This window comes from Indicator indicator, chromosome 25 (assembly GCF_027791375.1).
Source record: "Indicator indicator isolate 239-I01 chromosome 25, UM_Iind_1.1, whole genome shotgun sequence".
NCBI lineage: Eukaryota > Metazoa > Chordata > Aves > Piciformes > Indicatoridae > Indicator > Indicator indicator.
Genome location: NC_072034.1, coordinates 15318211 through 15340553, shown reverse-complemented (window position 1 = coordinate 15340553; position 22343 = coordinate 15318211). Strand labels below are relative to the sequence as shown.

Sequence of the window (22343 nt, the reverse complement as noted above, 5' to 3'; positions counted from 1 at the left end):
AAAATCTTTAATGGCTTATTTACAACAAAGGCAATGAGTTGGCAAACTGAAAAACCTTGGTATTTTCTTTTTCTTCCCACTTTTCCCATTAACTTCAGGTACAGCAAGGACAGAGTCAGCTCTCACCTCTGCAGCCTAGTGAGTAAGGCGCTGTATTTACATCACACTAGTACTGCAAAAGAAGCACTTCAGATGAATGCACTGGTGACAGCCAGAGGGTTAAATGTTGAGCCTGCAAATGCTCACAATGCTGCAGCTTCAAATGTCACTAAAACTCAGTGCTCTACAGGTTGGGGGGCTGCTGCTGCCAGATTACACATGCAAGAGGAGTTAAAAAAAAAAATCAATCAGGTAATGGGCTCAAACAACATCCCTCTGAGTCTTGTCAGGCTTTGCAAAGTAACACTGACACAAGTTTCCTTCTTCTTGGACTGAAATCTAACACGATTAACTCCAGGATAAGACTAGCTACTTGATTTTTACCTTTGCAAGGGTCTTCTCTGGGGTGGGGAGGGTTGGGGAGGTAATCATCAACCATCACATTTGCCTCCAGGCTCTACTAGAAGCATAACACAATAACCACACAAACACAGCTGGATGGATACAAAGTACTACAGACACCATGTCAAAATCTTCTGCTTTAACAGCTTAAAAATAACTTAAGTGTTAAAGAATTTACTTGCAGCCCAAAGTAAAGAAATCCAGTTTGTTTCCTGCTTCCTTTCTGCCATCCTTCAGTCTCTTCTTCTACCTCTTTGAAGGCAGTAACTGTTACTCTTCTTTTAGAAGGATAGGAAAAAAGTAGTCAAGTCTAGTGTATCAATCCAAAACTTACTGTCTTTTCAGAGAGTAAAAGACTTAAAGATGATGAGCTACAAGGACAAGAGATACACCAACTGTTTGCTCTGGGCAGGGAATTGTCCAGCGAGGCCTGCAAGGAATGCTTTCTTTGTAGGAATTCTTTACTGATGCTCTGTAAGAATTAGCTCCATCAAGGGAGCTTGTTTAGCTGTGCAGGGAAGGGTAGAAGATGGCATCTGTACAGAAGTTAACCGTTTCATCCACACTTCTGATGGAAGTCACCAGCAGAAAGAGCACAACTAAAGCTGGGACAAACACCTTCTGCTATTGCCCTCCTTGAATTACATTCTTGAAATTAAGTGTTGTACTTACACTTCATCTTCAGGAGAGCAGAGCACTTCTTCTGTGTTCATACAAGCCAGAGTAACTCTGAGGTGACATCCAAGTGTTGAGCAGTTGAAGGAGTTGACTGCCATCTAAGCAGGACCCTTTACCGTGTGCGTAGTTCATACTCCTGGGGCTCTCAGACACATCCCTTACAGAGTCAGGATACAGCTGTCAGGTGCAGCCACTTCCTGTCTCTGCCTTCCCAAGCTTTCCAACTTCCATGGCAAGGAAAGACCAGGCTGCTGGACACACCCAAAGGCCAGATGAGTCTAGCTCTGATCCAGAGCTTTCCCTGATGACCTGTGCTCCAGTTCAGGGGACTCCTCAGCGTCCCCAACAGCAGAGGTGTTATAGATGCCATCGACTGCAGGGGCTGTCGTCGGTGTTGTCAGAGGTGTCACAGTGTGTCCAAACCCCTGATAATGACCCATGGGTGAAGATGGCATTGAAGAAGCATCAGAAATTGGGTCTTGGGTAGATGAAGACAGTAAACTTGTATGCTCGTTTTGTTCATGATCCTCAGCAAAAAACATCTTCCTTGGCTGGCCCAGAACTGTCCTTCCTAGAAGGATGTTAAAGGAAAAGACTTCTTAATACTTAGCACTACACCAAGGTCTTTGGGACACATCAACTAAAACAGGCATAGGAAAGGAGAAGTTGTCAAAGGAAAAGACTTCTTAATACTTCCAGCACTGCACCTGGGTCTTTGGAACACAATTAAAGCAGGCATAGGAAAGGAGAAGATGTCAAAGGAAAAGACTTCATCCTTCCAGCACTACACCAGAGTCTTTGGAACACAACAACTAAAACAGGCATGTGAAATGAGAAGATGTCAAAGGAAAAGACTTAATCCTTCCAGCACTACACCAGGGTCTTTGGAACACATCAACTCAAACAGGCATGTGAAATGAGAAGATGAGTCCTTGATGATTAAGTTTTGTTAGTTTTAATAAATAAAAGGATGTCTTTCCATTAAAAAAACCCCAACCAACCCAACAACAAACCCAACCCAAGAAAGGACCTCATTACTCTCTTTATCTGACACCTACCCTGAGATGTAGCTGTTTAAAACAAAAGTGTAAAATTGAGGCTCTGAATCAGTAAGGAGTTCTGGACAGAGAGCCAAGTGCCAGATCAACCATGAAATCCTACAGGGATGCAGCAGCCAGTCATTTGGTGTGGAGTGCTCTCAGAGCTGGCTGACTGTACCATGAAGCTGGAGAGGCAGAGGCTGTTAGGAGATGCCACAAACGCGTCTGTTCCTTACCCACGTTGCGGACCTGCTCGGATATATCTGCCCTTAGGTCAGAAACGTCCCACATGGCCAGGAAGGAGTCGAAGCAGGACCCTTCTTCAGCTTCCTGAACATAAGGTTTGTAGGAAAAGCTGTAGTGATGTGCAATAGCAGCCAGGAACATCTCCACACAAATGATGAAATCCTGCAAGGAGAGAGACTCAATGCTTAACCCTTCTTAACTGGAGAAAAGGAGCTTCTGGGTTTCTCCTACAGCTGACAGGCTGTGCCTTGGGATACTGCCATCAGCTGCTTTTCCCACCAGAGGCAGGATATTCTTGGCAGGCTTCAGAGAGCACAAACACATGGAATCAGTCCTTCCCTCATGGACTGGCATGCTGGAAGCAGATACTCAACAAGCAGCAGCTCTACAATGACTATGCAAGAAGGAAGGCCAAGACACCCAACAACAGCTGTGTTTAACTCAGGCACCCTCCTTCTGCCTCAGATGCAGAAGCCTTGAGCAGGAAACTCACCTGGGGTTACTGGCTGACACTTAGCCCACCTTACAATAAACTCAGTGCTAATCCAGCCTGTCTTAATTCAAGTGACTATGGCAGCATTTGCTTGAGATCAGCTACCTCACCTTACATAGAGCCACTGCTCCTAGGAAGTAATTGTCTGCTCCTACCTGTAGGCCTGTAGCCACGGCTTCCACACTCTGCCAATCCCAGGTGTGCTTCTCAGAAATGACACCAACTTTCACCAGCAATGCAATGAGCACAGCTTGCCTGGAAAGATTGTTAGTGGTGTTACTGGAGCAACAGTGCCAAAACCCCTGCAAGCAAACCTGCTACACAAGAGCTGTTCCTATGGGGGTGTGTGTACAGACATACACAGGAGGGCTGCAGAGGGACTTCTGACATGGATGAGGGGTGATGGCTTCAAACTGGAAGAAGCTGGATTTAGATTAGACATTAGGAGGAAATTCTTGTCTGTGAGGGTGGTAAGGCACTGGAACCCAGAGAAGCTCCCAGCCTGGAAGTGTTGAAAGCCAGGTTGGATGGGGCCTCGAGCAGCCTGGGCTAGTAGGAGGTGTCCCTGCCCATTGCAGGGAGCTGGATGATCTTTAAGGTCCCTTCCAACCCAAACCATTCTCAGATTCTTATCAAGAATTCTAAGAATCTTGCCAAGAATTCTTATCAAGAATTCTAAGAATCTTATCAAAACCTGTTTATGTAGTCACATTTGAAAAGGAAGAACACAGACTTGAGATGTCCTTGATCCATGGTCCTAAAGACCAGCTCTCCAGAGAGGAGCTGCTGCTTCCAGTTACTAGAAGAAGATGCTTCTCTCTCAGGGCATCCCTGCAGCCCACAGTGATGTTCAGCCAGTCAAATGCACTTGCTCCTAAGCAGCCAGGTGTGAGCAATGCATTTAAACAGCTCTTTATAGTTAACTTAGAGCAACTTATTTTGAAAATATTTTGTTTGGTTGGTTGGGTTTTTTTACTTTAAAAAGCTAAATATTTTTGGTTTTAAAGTAACTGCAAGTGAAGACAGCAATCTCAATCATGTTCTTGAGAATCCCCTTGCAAAACAGCAAGTCTAAAAACCCATCTCAAGGGAAGATACCTGCTGTGTCCAACACATCAATGCCCTTTTCTTCTCCCAGCACTTCACTAAGCTTATGGGTCAGTGTTTGGAGGCTTCTAACCTCCTGACCAAACCCAGCCTTTTCAGTTCCTTTATGATCTACCCTGAGAGCAAGAAGCAGTGAGGAAATAATTCACTTACCAGAAAGAAACAAAAACCACCATCTTCACACAAAGGAACTTGCCAACAGGTTGGATGGGGTTCAGCTCCTCACGCAGCACTTTATAAAACAGCACCAGACAGTACATGGCAAACTAAAAGGGAAGGGAAAAAAAAGAATGGAAGACAAGCTTTCAAAGCCTTGTTTGTGAGGGAGCTGTTGTGCAGCATCTCTTCAGTTAAGAGAATGTATTACAGGACCACAGGAACATTCAGGTTGGGAATGATCCTTGGGATCCCCAAGTCCAACCATTAACCCTGCTCTGCAAGGCTCACCCCTAAACCATAGCCCCAAACACCACATCCAAACCACCTGCAAACACATCCAGGGTTGGGGACTCCACCACCTCCCTTGGCAGCACATTCCAAGGCCTGACCACTCTTTCCCTGAAAAAAATGTTTCCTAATGCCCAGTCTAAACCTACCCAGTCATAGCTTAAGGCCATTCCCTCTTGTTCTATCACTAATTATCTGGGAGGAGAGACCAGCACCAACCTCTCTACAGTGTCCTTTCAGGTAGTTGCAGACAGCAATGAGGTCTCCCCTTAGCCTCCTCTGTTTCAAACTAACCATCTCCAGCTTCATCAGATTTATTCTCCAGGCCCTTCCCAGCTTCCTTGCCCTCCTCTGCCCTGGCTCCAGCACCTCCACATCTCTCTTGTATTGAGGTGTCCAGAACTGAACACAGCACTCCAGGTGTGGCCTCCCCAGAGCTGAGTGCCAGGGGACAGTCCCCTCCTTGCTCCTGCTGGACACAGCATTGCTGATCCCAGCCACGATGCCTTTGGCTTTCTTGGCCACCTGGGCACACTGCTGGCTCCTCTTCAGCTGCTTGTCCATTACAGTACCAGGCAAAAAGGCTCTGCATTTATGGAACCTTTACCTAACTGGTTTAAAGCAGACTGCTTTTATTTTTGGCTGAACCTGTGCTTCTGAAATGCATGGTATCAGCAGACATCTGCTGAGGTCAGCTGGATACACTAAAAGCAAAGCACAGGAAGGTCCCATAGAATCTTTTCACTGCCAGGCACACCTCTAGAGAAAATGGCATCAAAAGCACTTTGTGTTCTTTTAGGCTTCTGTTAAGAACACCTCAGATCTTCTCCCTGTGTGAGATGAAGCAATGAATGCAATCTTCACTGCCAATCTGAACCAGCTCCCTATGAAAGACAACTGCCAGCAGCTGTACAGTCAAGCCTAAGGAATTCTCTCCCCTTTTCTGACATCCTCCTAGCTTCTTATCAAGTTTCTTTAATCAATCATTAACCAGGATGTGTAGAAGTATGTGCTACTGCTGGGACTGCTGCTCCAGCTCCTTCCCCAGCAGTTACCCTTTCCAGAAGGGATATCAGTGCTGTTATGACTCCTGCTGCTGTTACTGTGAGAAGGAAGAAGCTTGGATGCTGCAAAGCTAAGCAACAAGGAGCCAGAGCTCTGGGTGCCCTGGGTGAAGCAGCAAATAATTCCCCTGCATTCCCAGCAAGCCACTAAATGCAGTCCCTGACCTCCAAAATGGAACTTTCAGGTGTGGGTGCTGTCCCTGCCCATGGCAGGGGGGTTGGAACTAAATGATCCTTGTGGTCCCTTCCAACCCTGACTGATTCTATGATCTCACCCTGACATCCTCTGGCTGCTGAACCAACACCACAAGGTGTTGGGCACTCCACTGTCTGCACCATTTCCATTTTCTCCTGTGTTAAGAGTTTGAAGGGGGAACTTTAGTCTAGTCCCTGACTGCAAAGACTGAAAGTAAAATAAATTACCATTGGACGCAAAAGGAAAATAATGCTCAGGTCTGCAGAATTCATTGGCTTGCTAATGGGGATATAGAGAAGAGGCATAAATAGTTTTTGCTCTCTTTTCTTCTTCTGTCATTTCTGCTTGCAACTTCTCTCTCTCTCCCACAGCCATGCCAGGGTATCTCTGTTTTGACTACTATGTGAGGTAGTGGGAAGGAGGAAAGGAGTGAGGAAGGAGGTGAACGGTCCCCTGGATCCATCCATCCAGGGGCATCTGAGGAGTTTCTGTGTTGATTATAACTTGTAAATATCTCTATATTGTACATCTGTTGTGTGTTTTGTACATATTCCTTGCATTTCATATCTCTAGATTTTAGTTTGCTTGTAAACAGAGCTTAATTTGCTTCCATCCCAAACTGAGCTAAGTCTGGCAATTTTATTTTGGGGGTAGTTTTCTCCAAATTAGCTGGTGGGGGGGGGGGGAATTTCAACCCATCACACCCTGTCAATGCTGTTACCACCAGCTTCCTACCAGCATTTTTAAGACAGCCACTGTTGGGAGGAAGCTGCCAGGGTGGGTGAAATCATCTTTTCCACAGAGGGGCACAGCCTTGGCTCTTAAAATGCCTGGGCCATGCCACCTCACCCATCAAACAGTTTGGGATAGAGAGGTGAGGCACTTCACTGCTCTATGGAGCTTTGTAGTAAAAATAATGAAGGTTTGAGTATCGGTTTGCCTGGGATTCTGCAGACACAGCACTTAACAGCTACCAACTTTGACTTACAGTGGGAACTACCCTACCCACAAGAGTGACCAGACATCAAGACAATCATTGCCAAGAGTTCCCACAGAAGATGCACAAAACACTAAATGAGATGACTTAAAAAAAGGCAGCCAGAAGTACTCTGGATACTCACCAGCTGTGACATGTTGTTAAGTATAACCAAGTAAGTCCAAGCATTGTTGAAGCTGAAGTTGCCTTCATCATACACTCCCACCAGCTCACAGATTCTGGAAGAATTGAGAGTTAATCACCATGGAGCCAAAAGATTGCTGCTCAGAGTGCTCAATCTTCTTTACATTGACCAACTGTTAGAATCCAAAAATCACTTCAGTTACTCACTGGTGGGCACTGGGAGGTCTTGCACAAGAATCCAGCTTCCCAACTGCATATGGCATAGGAAGTCTGTCTTGTGTTCCCACAGAAGAAACAGGAGTTTGAATGCAGGGTTACCATATCCCACTGCTCAATTCAATTCAATGCAACATCAATGAAGTATTTTTTCCCCAGCTGTTTAGCTTTGAACTGTTAGAAGCCATACCCATCCCCCCAGGGATCAGGACTGGGTCCAGTTTTGTTCAATCTTTATCTGAGCCTGGCTGAGGGCATTGAGAGCACCCTCAGCAAGTTCCTGATGATACAAAACTGGGAGGGGGTTTGGCTGACACCCCTCAGGCTGTGCAGCCATCCAACATGACCTGGACAGGCTGAGAGCTGGGGGAAGGCAAAGCTCAGAAGTTTAATAAGGACAAGTGCAAGGTCCTGCATCTGGGGAGAAATAACAACAGGCAGCAGGACAGGTTAGAGGCTGCCCTGCTGGAGAGCAGCTCCACAGAGAAAGCCCTTGGAGTGCTGGTGGGCAGCAAGTTCTGCATGGAACAACAAAGTGCTCTGTGGCCAAGAGAGCCAATGGGATCCTGGGATGTATCAAGAAAGGTGTCCAGCAGGGCTAGGGAAGTTCTTCTACCTCTCTACTCTGCCCTGCTGAGACCACAGCTGCAATCCTGTGTCCAGTTTTGGGCTCCCCAGTTCAAGAGAGACAGAGACCTGCTGGAGAGAATCCAAGGGAGAGCCAGGAGGAGGATTTGAGGACTTGAGCATCTCCCCTGTGAAGAGAGACTGAGAGCCCTGGGGCTGTTTAGTGTGGAGAGGAGAAGGCTGAGAGGGATCTGCTCAATGTCTATCAATAGCTGAGGGGTGGGGGGCAAGGGGAGGGGGCCAGGCTCTGCTGGGTGGTTCCCAGTGATAAGCCAAGGAACAATGGCTTCAAACTTGACCATAGAAGATTTCAGCTCAACAGGAGGAGAAACTTCTTTCCAGTGAGGGTGACAGAGCCCTGGAGCAGGCTGCCCAGGGGGTTGTGGAGTCTCCTTCTCTGGAGCCTTTCCAACCCCACCTGGATGCATTCCTGTGCAGACTCCCCTAAGTGATCCTGCTCTGGCAGGGGGGTTGGACCTGATGATCTCTGGAGGTCCCTTCCAGTCTCTGATATACTGTGAGACTGTGATACAGCTAACACAAATCTTTTGATGGATATTACTGGTGAGCAGCAACATTTTTCCCCAGAATTAAGAGTAATGGCCATCAACACCAAGCTCATGAAGCTCTCAGCATCAACTTGCTGCTGCTTTCCAACAGGTTACGTTGTACATATGAAGGCACAGGGGCAGCTTTGTCATATGCAGCAGAGTTTAATAAAACTTTTAAAAGCGTCAAATGAAAGCTGACTTTAAAAATACCCAATTGTTGAAGGCCATGAGAAAAAGGAAAAGGAAGGGAAAAAAAAAAGACTCTAAAAAATAAAGAGATAATAAAAATGTCTTTGCCACATATGAGTGCTCCATGTTCTCTCACACTGCTTGCAGCAGGAGGAGTTCAAGATTCACCTACTCTGCCCTGCTGAGACCACAGCTGCAATTCTGTGTCCAGTTTTGGGCTCCCCAGTTCAAGAGAGACAGAGACCTGCTGGAGAGAATCCAAGGGAGAGCCAGGAGGAGGAGTTGGGGACTTGAGCATCTCCCCTGTGAAGAGAGACTGAGAGCCCTGTTTAGTCTGGAGGAGTGAAAACTGAGAGGGGATCTAATCATCCTGTGCAGACTACCCTGGGTGATCCTGCTTTGGCAGGGGGTTTGGACCCAATGATCTCTGGAGGTCTCTTCCAACCTCTAATGTTCTGTGATTCTGTGATCATTTCAATTCTGCAGAGTCATTGGCTACAGAAGTCACATAACTCAGCACTGGGGAGGCCACACCTGGAGTACTGAGGTCACTTTTGGGATCCTCACTACTAAAAAAGACATTGAGGTGCTGAGGCTGGTCCAGAGAAGGACAACAAAGCTGGCAGAGGGGCTGGAGAACAGGCCTGGTGAGGAGCACCTGAGAGAGTAACTGAGGTTGTTTAGTCTGGAGAAAAGGAGGCTGAGGGGAGACATTCTCACTCTCTACAACTCCCTGAAGAGAGCTTGAAGCCAGGTGGGTGCTGGTCTCTTCTCCCTAGTCATAAGTGACAAGATGAGAGAAAATGGCCTCAAGTTGCCCCAGGGGAGGTTTAGGTTGGACATCAGAAGAAACTTCTTGACTGAAAGGGTTCTCAAACACTGGCACAGGCTGCCCAGCAGGGTGGTTGAATCCCCATCCCTGAAAATCCTTAAAAGATGGAGAGCTGTGGTGCTGAGGGCCAAGGTTTAGCCCCAGCCTTGGCAGAGTTAGAGAATGGTTGGACTTGATCTTAAATACCTTTTCCAACCAGAACAAATCCAGGTTTCTCTCAAGAGGTCAGTGGTTGAGTCAACTGGCTGGCGCCCATTTAGCATGCACCACCATCAGCCTGCTCACACACTGCCTCCATTCAATACAAAGGGCATGCAAATTCTTTCCAGTGTAGCTCAAACTTCCATCCTGAAGACCACTGTTGATTATTTCTGAGTGTACTTACAGAGCAATAATGGTGGTGAAGGGTCTGACCACGGTGTACTGCAAAACACCCAGCTTACATCTAAACAATAACACTCTGCAAGAGAAACACAAACCTCATTGTCTAAGGGTTTAAAGACAACTCCTTTATGGCAGATTGCTCTGCTCAGTAGATTAGAATCATAGAATTGTTAGAGTTGGAAGGGACCAACCCCCCTGCCATGGGCAGGGACACCTCACACCACAGCAGGTTGCTCACAGCCACATCCAACCTGGCCTTAAAAACTTCCAGGGATGAGGCTTCCACCACCTCCCTGGGCAACCTGTTAACTAAACTGAATTTCTACTTCATGGTAGTTTCAACTTCTGCTCCCAGGACTCTTTTCAAACATAAAGACTGCAGTTCCCACTGTGCTTGGGTATGTTGAGGAATGACTCACACTCCTAGTTTGTCTTGAACACTGTCAACAGCTTTGTCACAATCTCAAATCTCTTAGGAGATGCTCATCAGATTAAGCACACAGAAACAAACAGTTCTGGGTCCAAAGGTGAGCCATGAAGATATCCAAGGGGTGGAGCACCTCTGCTATGAGGACAGACTGAGGGAGTTGGGGTTCTTCAAGCCTGGGGAGGAGAAGGCTCCGGGTAGCCTTAGAGCAGCCTTCCAGGATTTAAAGGGGCCTCTGGGAGAGCTGGAGAGGGACTTCTTACCAAGGTGTGGAATGACAGGGCAAAGGACAGTGGCTTCAAACTGGAAGCTGCTGGATCAGACATTAGGAGGAAGTTTTTGCCCATGAAGGTGGTGAGGCACTGGAACAGGTTGCCCAGAGAAGCTGTGGAGGCTCCCAGCCTGCAAGTGGTGAAAGCCAGGTTGGCTGAGGCCTTGAGCATGGGCTAGTAGGGCATGCCCCTGCCCATGGCAGAGGCTTGGAACTAGACAATCTTTGAGACCCCTTCCAAGCCAAACCATTCTGGATTCAAGGTCTTTGGTCCTTCAGCAATGCAAGTAAAGGCACTAGGCTATGTGGTCTGTCAGTGATTCTTACAGGAGCTTTGGGCAAACACTGTCTGATAGCAAAGGAAACCAAGTCAAGGAAACTTTTTTCCAATATTTTTGAAAAATAAGGAAGAAGACCTGAGAGCAGCCTTCCAGTACCTGAAGGGGGCCCACAGGAAGGATGGGGGGAGACTTTTTACAAAGGCCTGTGGTGACAGGACAAGGGGCAAAGGCTTCCAACTAGAGAAGGGCAGATTTAGACTGGCTATCAGGAAGAAGTTCTTCACTATGAGGGTGGTGGAACACTGGAACAGATTGCTCAAGGAGGTGGTTGAGGCCCCATCCCTGCAGAGATTCAAGGTGAGGACAGATGAGATCCTGGGCAGCCTGCTCTAGTTGAGGATGTCCCTGCTGACTGTGGGGAGGTCAGACTGGATGAGCTTTGGAGGTCCCTTCCAGCCTGGACCATTCTATGATTCTACTCCATGATGACTGATTCTACTCCATGATGATTCTACCCATTTGTTCCATTACTTAAAGACATTCAAACAGCCACTGCTGTTTCCTTATGTAAGGCAGCATACAAATAATGTGAGTGTGGGGAGGTCAGCCTGGATGAGCTTTGGAGGTCCCTTCCAGCCTGGACCATTCTATGATTCTGCTCTATGATGATTCTACTCCATGATGATTGATTCTGCTCCATGATGATTCTATTCATTTGTTCCATTACTTAAAAACATTCAAGCAGCCACTGCTGTTTCCTAATATAAGGCAGCATACAAATAATGTGAGTGTGGGGAGGTCAGCCTGGATGAGCTTTGGAGCTCCCTTCCAGCCTGGACCATTCTATGATTCTGTGATTCTAAGTTGCATTTAGCACTACCTGAGTCACTGCAGGTCAGTCACTCCACCCAGAGCAAGCTTTCCAGCTCAGGGCAAACACTCTGGCAGCTGTGTTTGGCAGGGGTTCATAGCTGACAACCGAGAGCAGCACAAACCATAAACCAACTCTGCCAGGCAACAGCAATCATACTGCTGAACAACCACACCAAATGCTTGGAGCTGCTGACCCAGCTTCCAAGTGTTAAGATCTGAAGGCATACTCACTCTCCCATAGCCCATGATGGGCAGCAGCACAGAGGGGGCAGATGTCTCTGCTGATCTTTCGCTTCTATTATTAATACGAGGTTTGGGTAGCGGTTGGTTAGATAGTTTGAAAGAAAAACCATAAAATTATAGATGACATAAGCTTCATAGCATTCTCGACATGTATCCACATATATTGCAATGTTGGGGTATTTCAAAGCTATCCACTGTAAGGAGAGAGGTACACAAAAGGTTACGTGCAAGAAAGAGCAAGTGACTGCGATGACAACACTGCTGGCTCAGGACGGCAAGCAACACTGCATCAGACAGCAGGCACTGATTGAACAGGGCTTGAAGCACTTGGCTGAGGAGTGTGATGCTACAGCTAGACACCAAGCTTCTGCAGAAATACAAGCAAGACTCCTGGCTGCCTCTCTGCTGCTTCAAATGAGCTGAGCAGGTTGGGTCGAAGGGCTGAGGGCACCGCCATCAGGTGCTGCGCTTTGGTCACAACCACCCCACCAAGGCTCCAGGCTTGGGGCAGAGGGGCTGCAAACTGCCCAGTATTTGAATCTGGGAAGAGGACTTTCCTTTCAGCTCAGACTAAGCACTCCAGGATACAAGAACCAGGAGCCTGGGCAAAGCTTTTAGTATGTCAGAACTGCCTCTGAACGTCTGGCTAGAGCTCATTTCCTCAGCAGGTAATTTTCTTCCAAAGGAAAATTCTGTACTTGAAATTAATATCAGCCTGAGGCAGTTGATATTCCTCACAGGGAATGGATAATGTTGTTTTCTTCCCCACTTTCTCTTTCACTCTCAGGTACTCTAAATCCCAGTCTTTACACAACAGAAAAACCAACCCAACAAACCCAAACCCAAATGAAACAAACAAAACCCAACCAACCAAAAAGAAAACCACAAGAGGAAAATAAGAACATGCATAAGGGTGGCACTAAAGACTCAAGAGATAAAACAATGGGAAAGTTCTTGGAAATCTTGTGGGGGGAAACAGAACTATCTGCAATGCCAACAGGGATGACAACATGTAAAGACACATCCTGTACAGCCCACAGACTTAGCTCTGGCCAAAATCATCTCCACAGGTGATGCATTTACAGGCACCACATCTGGCTCCTGGCCAGAATCTGTCACATAAAAGTATTCAGAGGTGGAGGTTTTTTTGCAGGATCCTACCCCTTGCCCCCTGAGGCAAAAAAAAAAAAAAGAGAAGAATTTTAGCACTAAGCATTAATTCAGGAATCAATCTGAGCACTAATCCTAACTCAGAAAAGAAAGGTAAAGCACCCAATCTGGAGACAGTACTTGGTGCAGTCTGGTTTCCAGTTCAGCTGTTACTGAAGGTGGAAGGACCAAAAGCAGGTTTGTGTAGTACCCCTGTGCACATCTGTCATAAAGGACATTCAAGGACAGGATTATGAAGGGTTAACAACAGCAATCCCACAAGCTCCAGGGGAACAATGTGCTATCACTACAACCATGCTTCTGACATCCCTGGGTTGAGGGTTGGACTGGATGATCTTTGAGGTCCCTTCCAGCAAGGTATATTCTGTGACTCTGTGAATGGCCAGAAGTTCCTAGGACTGTGACTCTTCATTCTGTGACACTGTTTGCCCTCACTCCCACAGCAAACAGAAGTTATTGAGCTGTTACCAGGAAGAAAATACTCACACTGTCTAAACTGTAAATTGGCACCATCCACAGGATCCTGTTGCAAGAACAAAAGAACAGTTAATATTGCTGGAAATATTTTCAGTTTCAGTTGAAGTCAACACTCATAGCACAGGCAAAATGTGAACTGTTACCTTATTATTGGTTTCTGTAGCTCAGGTTGAGTATAATGGACTAAGTGTTGTAGTATTCCCCAGAGAGATATTGGAATTGTCATTAGTAGGAATATCCCAGCAATAAACCATGCCTTGGTGTGGATGCCAACCTTGCAAAGAGAGAAAGATCCATGTTTCAGTATTAGCACTAATTAGAGGAGTCCCCCAGGGTGCAGTGCTGGCTCCAGTCCTGTTCAACATCACCAATGACAGTGGTGAGGGAACAGACAGACAGAGTCTGCTCAGCAGGTTTGCTGATGATACCAGACTGGGAGGCTTGGCTGAGGCACCTGAAGGCTGTGTGGCCATTCAGAGACTTGGACAGCCTGAGAGCTGGGCAGAGAGGAACCCAGTGAGGTTCAACAAAGATAAATGCAGAGCCCTGCATCTGGGAAGGAAGAATAAACTGCAGCACTACAGGCTGGGAGGTATCTGCTGAAGGACCTGGGAACGTTGGTGGGCAGCAAGTTCTGCATGGGACAGCAATGTGCCCTGGTAGCCAAGAGGGCCAATGGGATCCAGGGGTATATTAAGAAGAGTGTGGCCAGCAGATCCAGGAAGGTTCTCCTCCCCCTCTGCTCTGCCCTGGTGAGGTCCCACCTGGAATACTGCATCCAGTTCTGGGCTCCCCAGTTCAAGAGGGACAGAGATCTGCTGGAGGGAGTCCAACAGTGGGCTGCAAGGATGATTAGGGGACTGCAGCACTGCCTGATGAGGAGAGGCTGAGAGCTCTGGGGCTGCTTAGTCTGGAGAGGAGAAGACTGAGAGGGGATTTAGTAAATGTTTATAAATATCTGAGGGCTGGGGGTCAAGAGGGAGGGGACAGGCTCTGCTCAGGTGCACCCTGGCATAGGACAAGGGGCAATGGATAGAAACTCCAGCACAGGAGGTTGCACCTCAGCATGAGGAGGAACTTCTGCACTGGGAGGGTCACAGAGCCCTGGTACAGGCTCCCCAGAGAGGTTGTGGAGTCTCCTTCTCTGGAGACTTTCAAGACCCATCTGGATGTGTTCCTGTGTGACCTGTGCTGGATTCTGTGGTCCTGCTCTGGCAGGGAGGTTGGACTGGATATCTCTGGAGGTCCCTTCCAACCCCTAACATCCTGTGAGTCTGTGAATACTTTAAAGTTTAACCTCATATTGTAAGAAAGATTATTTCTCTTTTCCACTACAAATAACATTTTAAGATGGACATTAAGTACATCTCTCAGAATTTTAGCTTTTCTAACTTTTCCTTCTCAAACACACAACCCCCCCCCCAAAATCTCCTTTGCAATCTGTTGAGGTGGCTTAGAGTAAAACTAAAAAACTCCAAAGAGAGATGAAAATCTTGCAGAACCAGAGGAACATTCACTATTTAATTCATTGAAAACTACAAGAAGATTCCTTCTTTTTAGAACTCATATCAAGGTCATAAAGTTTCTGAAAGGTTGCAGATTTCAAGTAGTTTTTAGCTTTAAAGTCAAGCTCCAACTGGTAATCAGTTTCAACTAGTTTCATTTAACACTCTGAAATAGGTATGTACAGCATGTCTGCTGAAACACAGAGCTATGACTTTAAGCCAAAGAACTAAATTAATGATCCTAAGTACCAAAGAAACAGAGCAGATTCTTCTCAAACAGGCTCTTTTTGTTAGCAATTTCTTCTGTGATTCATTGAATAGTCCAGGCTGGAAGGGACCTCCAAAGCTCATCCAGTCTGACCTCCCTGCAGTCAGCAGAGACATCCCCAACTAGATCAGGTTGCTCAGAGACTCATTGAGCCTCACCCTGAATATCTCCAAGGAAGGGGCCTCAACCACCTCCCTGGGCAACCTGTTCCAGTGTTCCACCACCCTCACAGAAAACTTCTTCCTAACATCCCATCTAAATCTTCTCTAGTTTGAAGCTGTTGCCCCTTGTCCTGTCCCTGCAGGCCTTTGCAAACAGTCTCTCCCCATCCTTCCTGTAGCCCCCTTCAGGTACTGGCAGGCTGCTATTAGGTCTCCCTGGAACCTCCTCTTTTCCAGGCTGAACACCCCCAGCTCCCTCAGCCTGTGCTGAGGTGGGGGGTGCTCCAACCCTCTGATCGTTTTTGTGGCCCTCCTCTGGACCTTCTCCATCAGGTCCATGTCCTTCCTCTATGGAGGGCTTCAGACCTGTACACAGGACTCCAGGTGAGGTCTCCCCAGAGCAGAGCCAAGTGGCAGAATCACCTCTCTGGATCTCTGGCAATGCTTCTTTGGATGCAGCCCAGGCTGCCACTGGCCTTGTGTGCTGCAAGCTCACACTGCCTGCTCCTGGCCAGCTTCTCATCCATCAGCACCCCCAAGTCCTTCTCCTCAGGGCTGCTTTCTATCACCTCTTCCTCCAGTCTGTACTGACAGTGAGGATTGCTCCTGCTGTACATCAACATCCCTCATCTTCAATATCTGAAGGGGGTCTACAAGAAAGCTGAGGAGGGACTTTTTAGAGTGTTGGGTAGTGATAGGATTGGGGGGAATGGAATAAAGCTGGAAGTGGGGAGATTCAGGCTGGACATGAGGAAGTTCTTCACCATGAGAGTGGTGAGAGCCTGGAATGGGTTGCCCAGGGAGGTGGTTGAGGCTCCATCCCTGGAGGTGTTTGCAGCCAGGCTGGATGAGGCTCTGGCCAGCCTGATCCAGTGTGAGGTGTCCCTGCCCATGGCATGGGGGTTGGAACTGGCTGAGCCTTGTGGTCCCTTCCAACCCTGACTGATTCTAGGATTCTATGATCTTCGGTTGCCTTCTAGCTCAAAGACCATTTCTGAGTAGTTCCTCTACCAGCATAAGATTTAATGGGTTTGAGCTATCAAACACCACTATGACACAAACACCAATTACACTGAACGTGTGAAAGGCAGCAGAACAAAGTTTCAAGCCCAGCAGTTTAAAGTACAGCCAGGATTGATTTTACCATAACAGCTAAAAATTAAGCCATGAAAAAAAAGCTTACTTCCAATTTAATACAAGCTTGTGTTCGATTGAGTGGACAATACATGTTTTAAGGTTAAATGTTGGCTTTATGCTAGAAAAATAATGCTGGTAGGTGTGTGTGCAATTCACATGCTGCTTTAACTGCATACCAGGGTGCCACCAGCAGGAAAGAGAAGCTTCTCCATCTCGATTTTCCCTGACCTGACAGAGTTAACTGAAATAGTAAGCTCCTGATGCCACTGTTACTACTACGTGTCACAACACCAAGCCCTGGGCAGGGCAGAATTCCAGCTGTGGCCCTGGGGAGACTGACTTCAATATTCCTTCAGCATCATTCTACTGTTTAAACACCAACTACTACTGAACCGGAAGGAGAAGAAAATTCTGTCCTGTTCCATTGCCTTCGTTTGCGCTTTCACAGCACGGCAAACGCACACAGCGGCGCGGTGGAACCTCTCCGGTTCCTCTTCTCGATGGGTCTCCACCCCGGGGCTGAAGTGCGCTGCCAACCACCGCAGGGGTCGAAGCCGCGGCTGGGCCCGGGAGCACTGACACCCCGCCCCCGCCCCCCGCCCCGGGCCCCGTCCCTCACCTCCAGCTTCTGCAGCTCCCACACGCAGAGCGGCACCACTACGAGCAGCCCCACGATGTACAGCAGCACCACCAACGGCCGGATCCACCGCCGCCAGTTCCCGCACGTGCACGGCATGGCCGCGGTCAGGCCGCCGCCTCACCCCGCTGGCCACACGGACCCGGGGCCCGCAGCGCTTCAGCGAGCCGGCGCCGGGCCCGGCAGCCCCCGCGGGGCGCGCATCACGGGCGGAGCCACCCGAACATCAGCACTCAGCTCAGCTCCTCACCGCCAGAACATCAGCACTCAGCTCAGCTCCTCACCGCCCGAACATCAGCATTCAGCTCAGCTCCTCACTGCCCGGGCATCAGCGCCCAGCTCAGCTCCCCACCGCCCGCCCCTGCCCCGGCCCAGCGCGGCACCGCCCCTCGCACACGCCCCGGCCGCGCTTCCGGCTGGCCAGCGCCGGCCCCAGAGGCCACGCCGATTGGCTCTCGCCCTGCCCATCACCGCCCACCGGCGGCCGTGGACAATGGCAGGGTCGGCGGGACCGGGGTCGGCACCGCCCCGGAAGGGAGCCCCGCAGTTGGAGTCTAGCGATTGGAGCCCCGCGATTGGACTCCAGCGATCAGAACCCCGAGTTGGACTCCAGCGATTGGAGCTGCGCGATTGGACTCCAGCTATTAAGACCCCGCGATTGGACTCCCGCGATTGGAGTCCCGCGCCTGGCGCAGTCGTGTCGGTGTGTTGCTGTTCCCGCGCTGGCCGTGGTGGTGCTGGCGGGAGCGTGTGCCGCCCACGCTACCCGGTCTAGGAACCGCTGCAGGCGGCTTCTCTGGGGCACCGTGGCAGCCGTGCCACCTGTGAGGGGAATCAGAGAGTCGTTTCGTTGGAAAAGATCTTTAAGATCGTCGAGTCCAAACGTTCTCTGTTTCTGCCATGTCTGGTGCTAAACCGTGTCTCTGCACCACGTCTCTGCCCGTTTTAAACACCTCCTTACAGGCTGAGGGGGCTTGGGGTGTTCAGCCTGGAGAAGAGATGGCTCCAGGGGGACCTAGAGCTATGTTTCAATATCTGAAGAGGATATGCAGGAAGTCTGGGGAGGGACTTCAGAAAGGCTTGTAGTGATAGGACAAGGAGCAATGGTTTTAAACAGAAGCAGGGTAGGTTTAGGTTGGACATAAGGAGGAAGTTCTTTACTGTGAGACTGGTAAAATACTGGAACAGGTTGCCCAGGGATGTGGTTGAGGCCCTGTCCCTGGAGACATTGAAGATCAGAGTCAATGTGGCCCTGGGCAGCCTGATCTAGCTGGAGGTGTCCTTGCTTGCTGCAGTGAGGTTGGACATGGTGACCTTTGAGGGGCCCTTCCAAGCCAAGGCAATCTGTGAGCCTGCCGGGCTGGGCATTCGCTCCCCTCCCAGGAGGCTGTTGCTGGTCTGAAGAGGGACTGGTTCCTGACAAGGCAGCAGGGACAGGCAGGCCAGGGCAGGAGAGGAGAGCTGGGTGGACGTGCATGGCAGGAGGTGTGCAGGCAGGCAGGAGGTGTGCAGGCAGGCAGCAGCTGCGGGAGCTGAAGTTAGCAGAGACAGCTGCTGGCACTTCCCAGCCAGATGAAGCCTCTGCAAACAGGAGCCCTTCTAAAATGCCCCTGTAGCTGCTCACCCGTGGGCAGGACAGAGCAACCTGGTGCAGGGAGCTGTGGTGGGTTGTTTAGAGCTTATCGTTATTTTCCTTTCTACACCCAGTCGTGATTTGTTTACATTTTACCACTTTCTGTTCAAGATCTGTGGGAAATTTTAAAGGTACAGCCTAAAACTACCACAGGAGCTCTGAACTGGTTCCAACATCAAGACAGGTTCCAACATCAAGACTCCAGCAGCTATATGAATAATGTGAGATGTATTCCATTTCAAGTACTTGTTGGACGTTTACTTTCTTGCTTTAAAAGTACCTTGTGAAGACAGCCAAAATGCAGTGAGCTCCACAGTGACCACTGGCAAAACACAGGACCTTGGGTTAGGATAATTGTGATATTCTGCCAAATATCTGAGGAACTGCAGCTGTAAAATCCTGGAAGAAGATAAATGCAGATTTCAGCTGGAGGTGTGACTGAGGAGCAGAAACCATATGGAGTCAAAGGTACTAAAGAACAGTGACTGGGGTCTCCCTCTTTTTTTTATTCTCTCTCTAGCTGAAGTCCTGAGTTGAGTTCCCCCCCCCCCCCCTTTTTAATTTTTTACTCTGCGTTGCAGTTTTGTCCAATATTTTTACCAATGGTACTTTACTGAAGTAATGAAGGTCTGTATGTTTGTTGTTGGGTTTTTTTTGAGTTGCTATCTCTGTACTGTGGAAATGACAGGAAACATCTTTTCATTGGGTCTATGTCCTTTCTTTTCCATCTTTTATTTTCCTGAGTGCTTCTCCTTCCCACCATTATCCAGATCTCAGAAGACTGGTCTGAATCAGTCATCTCAGCAGCAGCCTTGACCACCTGGTGTCTGATACCCCAGTTGCCATTACTACCTTTTAGTACCAGTCAGTGAATTAACTATAAACCCAGTTTTAAAGTTTAGGGGTAAGAAACATTTAAAGGGAACTCAAAGATCATCCTTATGTTACAGATAAAACTTCACTGGAGGTAAGTCATTTGCTTGAGGTTATGGGAGCAGAATCTTGTTCACTGGTCCTGCAGCAAAGAAAGGTTCTTCCTGTGTTTTGAATTGCATTGTATGAGCAAAGCAGTATTAAGGTCCCTTTCTTCTTTGTAGGTAACCCATTCTTGGCAAAATGGTACATGAAGTAGGTCAATTAGAAGCTAACTACCTCAGTTATATTATCAATGAATCCCAGCACCATGGAGGTTGGAAGGGACCTCTGGAGATCATCTGCTCCACTCTGGTGAGACCCCACCTGGAGCACTGTGTCCAGTTCTGGAGCCTCTATTACAAGCAGGATCCGGACATGCTGGAAGGTGTCCAGAGAAGGGCCATGAGGATGAGCAGAGGGCTGGAGCTGCTCTGCTCTGAGGACAGACTGAGAGAGTTGGGGTTGTGCAGGCTGGAGAAGAGGAGGCTCCGAGGAGACCTTCTTCTGGCCATCCAGGATCTGAAGGGGGCTCCAAGAAAGCTGGGGAGGGACTTTTGAGGGTGTCAGGGAGTGATAGGACTGGGGGTGAATGGAACAAAACTAGAAGTGGGGAGATTCAGATTGGATGTGAGGAGGACAGACTGAGAGAGTTAGGATTGTTCATTCTGGAGAAGAGAAGGCTCTGAGGAGACCTTCTTGTGGCCTTCCAGGATCTGAAGGGGGCTGAAAGAAAGTTGGGGAGGGACTTTTGAGGGTGTCAGGTAGTGATAGGACTGGGGGGAATGGAAAAAAACTAGAAATGGGGAGATTCAGATTGGATGTTAGGAAGAAGTTCTTCATGATGAGGGTGGTGAGAGCCTGGCAGAGGTTGCCCAGGGAGGTGGTGGAAGCCTCATCCCTGGAGGTTTTTGCAGCCAGGCTGGATGTGGCTGTGAGCAACCTGCTGTGGTGTGAGGTGTCCCTGCCCATGGCAGGGGGTTGGGACTGGCTGAGCCTTGAGCTCCCTTCCAACCCTGACAGTTGTATGAATCAGGGATCTAGTCCATCCCCTTTGCTAAAGCAGGGCACCCACAGCAGCTTGCCCAGGATCACAGTGTCCAAGTAGATTTGGAACCTCTTCAGTGAAGGAGACTCCACAACCTCTCTGGGTAGCCTGCTCCAGGGTTTACCTGAAAGTTTTTCCATATGTTTAGGTGGAACTTCCTTGCCCCTTGACTGGGCTCCACTGACAAGAGTCTGGCCCCATCCTTTTCTCAACTGCCCTTTAGATATTGTTAAGTATTGATAAGAGCCTCTTTCAATCTGCTCTTCTCTAGGCTAAAGAGCCACAGTTTTCAGTACCATAGGAAGCAAGTGCATGAAATCTCATTCTCACATGTAATTCATGATCATGATTTCACAATTTTTTCCAAGTTCTGAGCAGTGAACAAGTGACACAGGAGAGAAGGGATCACTTTCTCAAGTGTTTTCAGTGACCTAGCACCGACTGTGTGGGGCTCATTCTATCTCCAGAACACACATGAGCTTCCTTATGTTCAGCAAGAGGCTATGTGTGAGGTATGGCTAAACCCCAAACCAACAGAGTTCATCTTTACTAACTCTTAAAGGTTCTAGTACTCGAGAAAAGAGTGACCAAGCTGCTCCCCAGAGCTTGGAGATAACAGCTGTACTAGCATCATTCTCTGCTACTGGGAGGACTGATGTGAGTTCTTGTTGATGTCAATCACTGTGTACCAGTCTGCTCTCATGAATTTCAGATTAATTTGAAAGAGAGTTATGTCAAACCCTAATAAACTGGGATTGTCCCTTAGTATATGTGGAACCCTATAAATGATGGAGTAAATTAAAATGGCAAAGAGAAGAGACTGGTTTGTAATTGCAATTGAAAAACTCTGTGGGATCTATTATTCATGAATGATGTTTTTATTTATGTGCCACTAGTTCCATAGGGTTCCTCCCTTTTTTCCTTCTTACTTTGTATTATGCAGGGGCAGACCCTTAGTGATGACCTGGCTTGGCCTGATCAGAATTTCACTGTGGGATGGGCACTAAGGATTCAACTCCAAATCTCTGACAGTGAACAATCACAGATTTCCCCTCTCATATTGTGGTGCTGCTGCTGTCATCTCTCTGAGGTGTGTGCATCCAAGAGCATACAGCTGATCAGTTCATGCTCCACTCTGGCACTTACACCAACATTTCTTGTCCATTTTTGTTTCATTTTATTAAACCTTAATAAGAATTGAAAACTCAATTTAATTTCTTTCTCCTGCCATCATCAATTTTTGTGTCAGAGGGCAGTTTGAAGAAATTGATCTTTGTTATGGAAATGCTGCCAACACATTCTGATTACATCCTTGTTCCTTTCCTGGGTGATCACTGAAGGGAGTGGCTGTTGTTTGGATCCAGGAGCATCTGTAGCCAGCAGCTGGGGTGGTCACTTAAGATACAGCTTCTTTGTTTTCATGGTTACTCAGATTTTGCTTGTTAGGTAGCCCAGGATTTCTGCCAGCTATCTACTATCACGTGGCTGTTGGGCATTTTAAAACACCAGCTCCTGTTGCAGTGGAGTTAACAGACATCGCTCTTTGCTTGGCACAGCACTGTTAAGAGTTTGATTCATTGATTTTGTGTATGAGGCCTCAGAATGTTTT

At 48.1% G+C, this 22343-nt stretch overlaps 1 protein-coding gene across 1 annotated transcript; it reads right to left on the bottom strand.

The window, feature by feature from the left end:
* Window positions 1-1457: 1457 nt before the first annotated feature.
* TMEM184C (transmembrane protein 184C) lies at window positions 1458-17240 on the bottom strand. The gene is made up of 10 exons (XM_054392243.1): window positions 17124-17240; window positions 13577-13707; window positions 13443-13479; window positions 11775-11980; window positions 9693-9767; window positions 6894-6987; window positions 4219-4331; window positions 3114-3213; window positions 2456-2627; window positions 1458-1750 (listed from the first exon to the last, which is right to left on the bottom strand). The coding sequence occupies exons 1-10, from the start codon at window positions 17238-17240 to the stop codon at window positions 1458-1460; spliced, it is 1338 nt and encodes a 445-aa protein (XP_054248218.1).
* Window positions 17241-22343: the final 5103 nt, after the last annotated feature.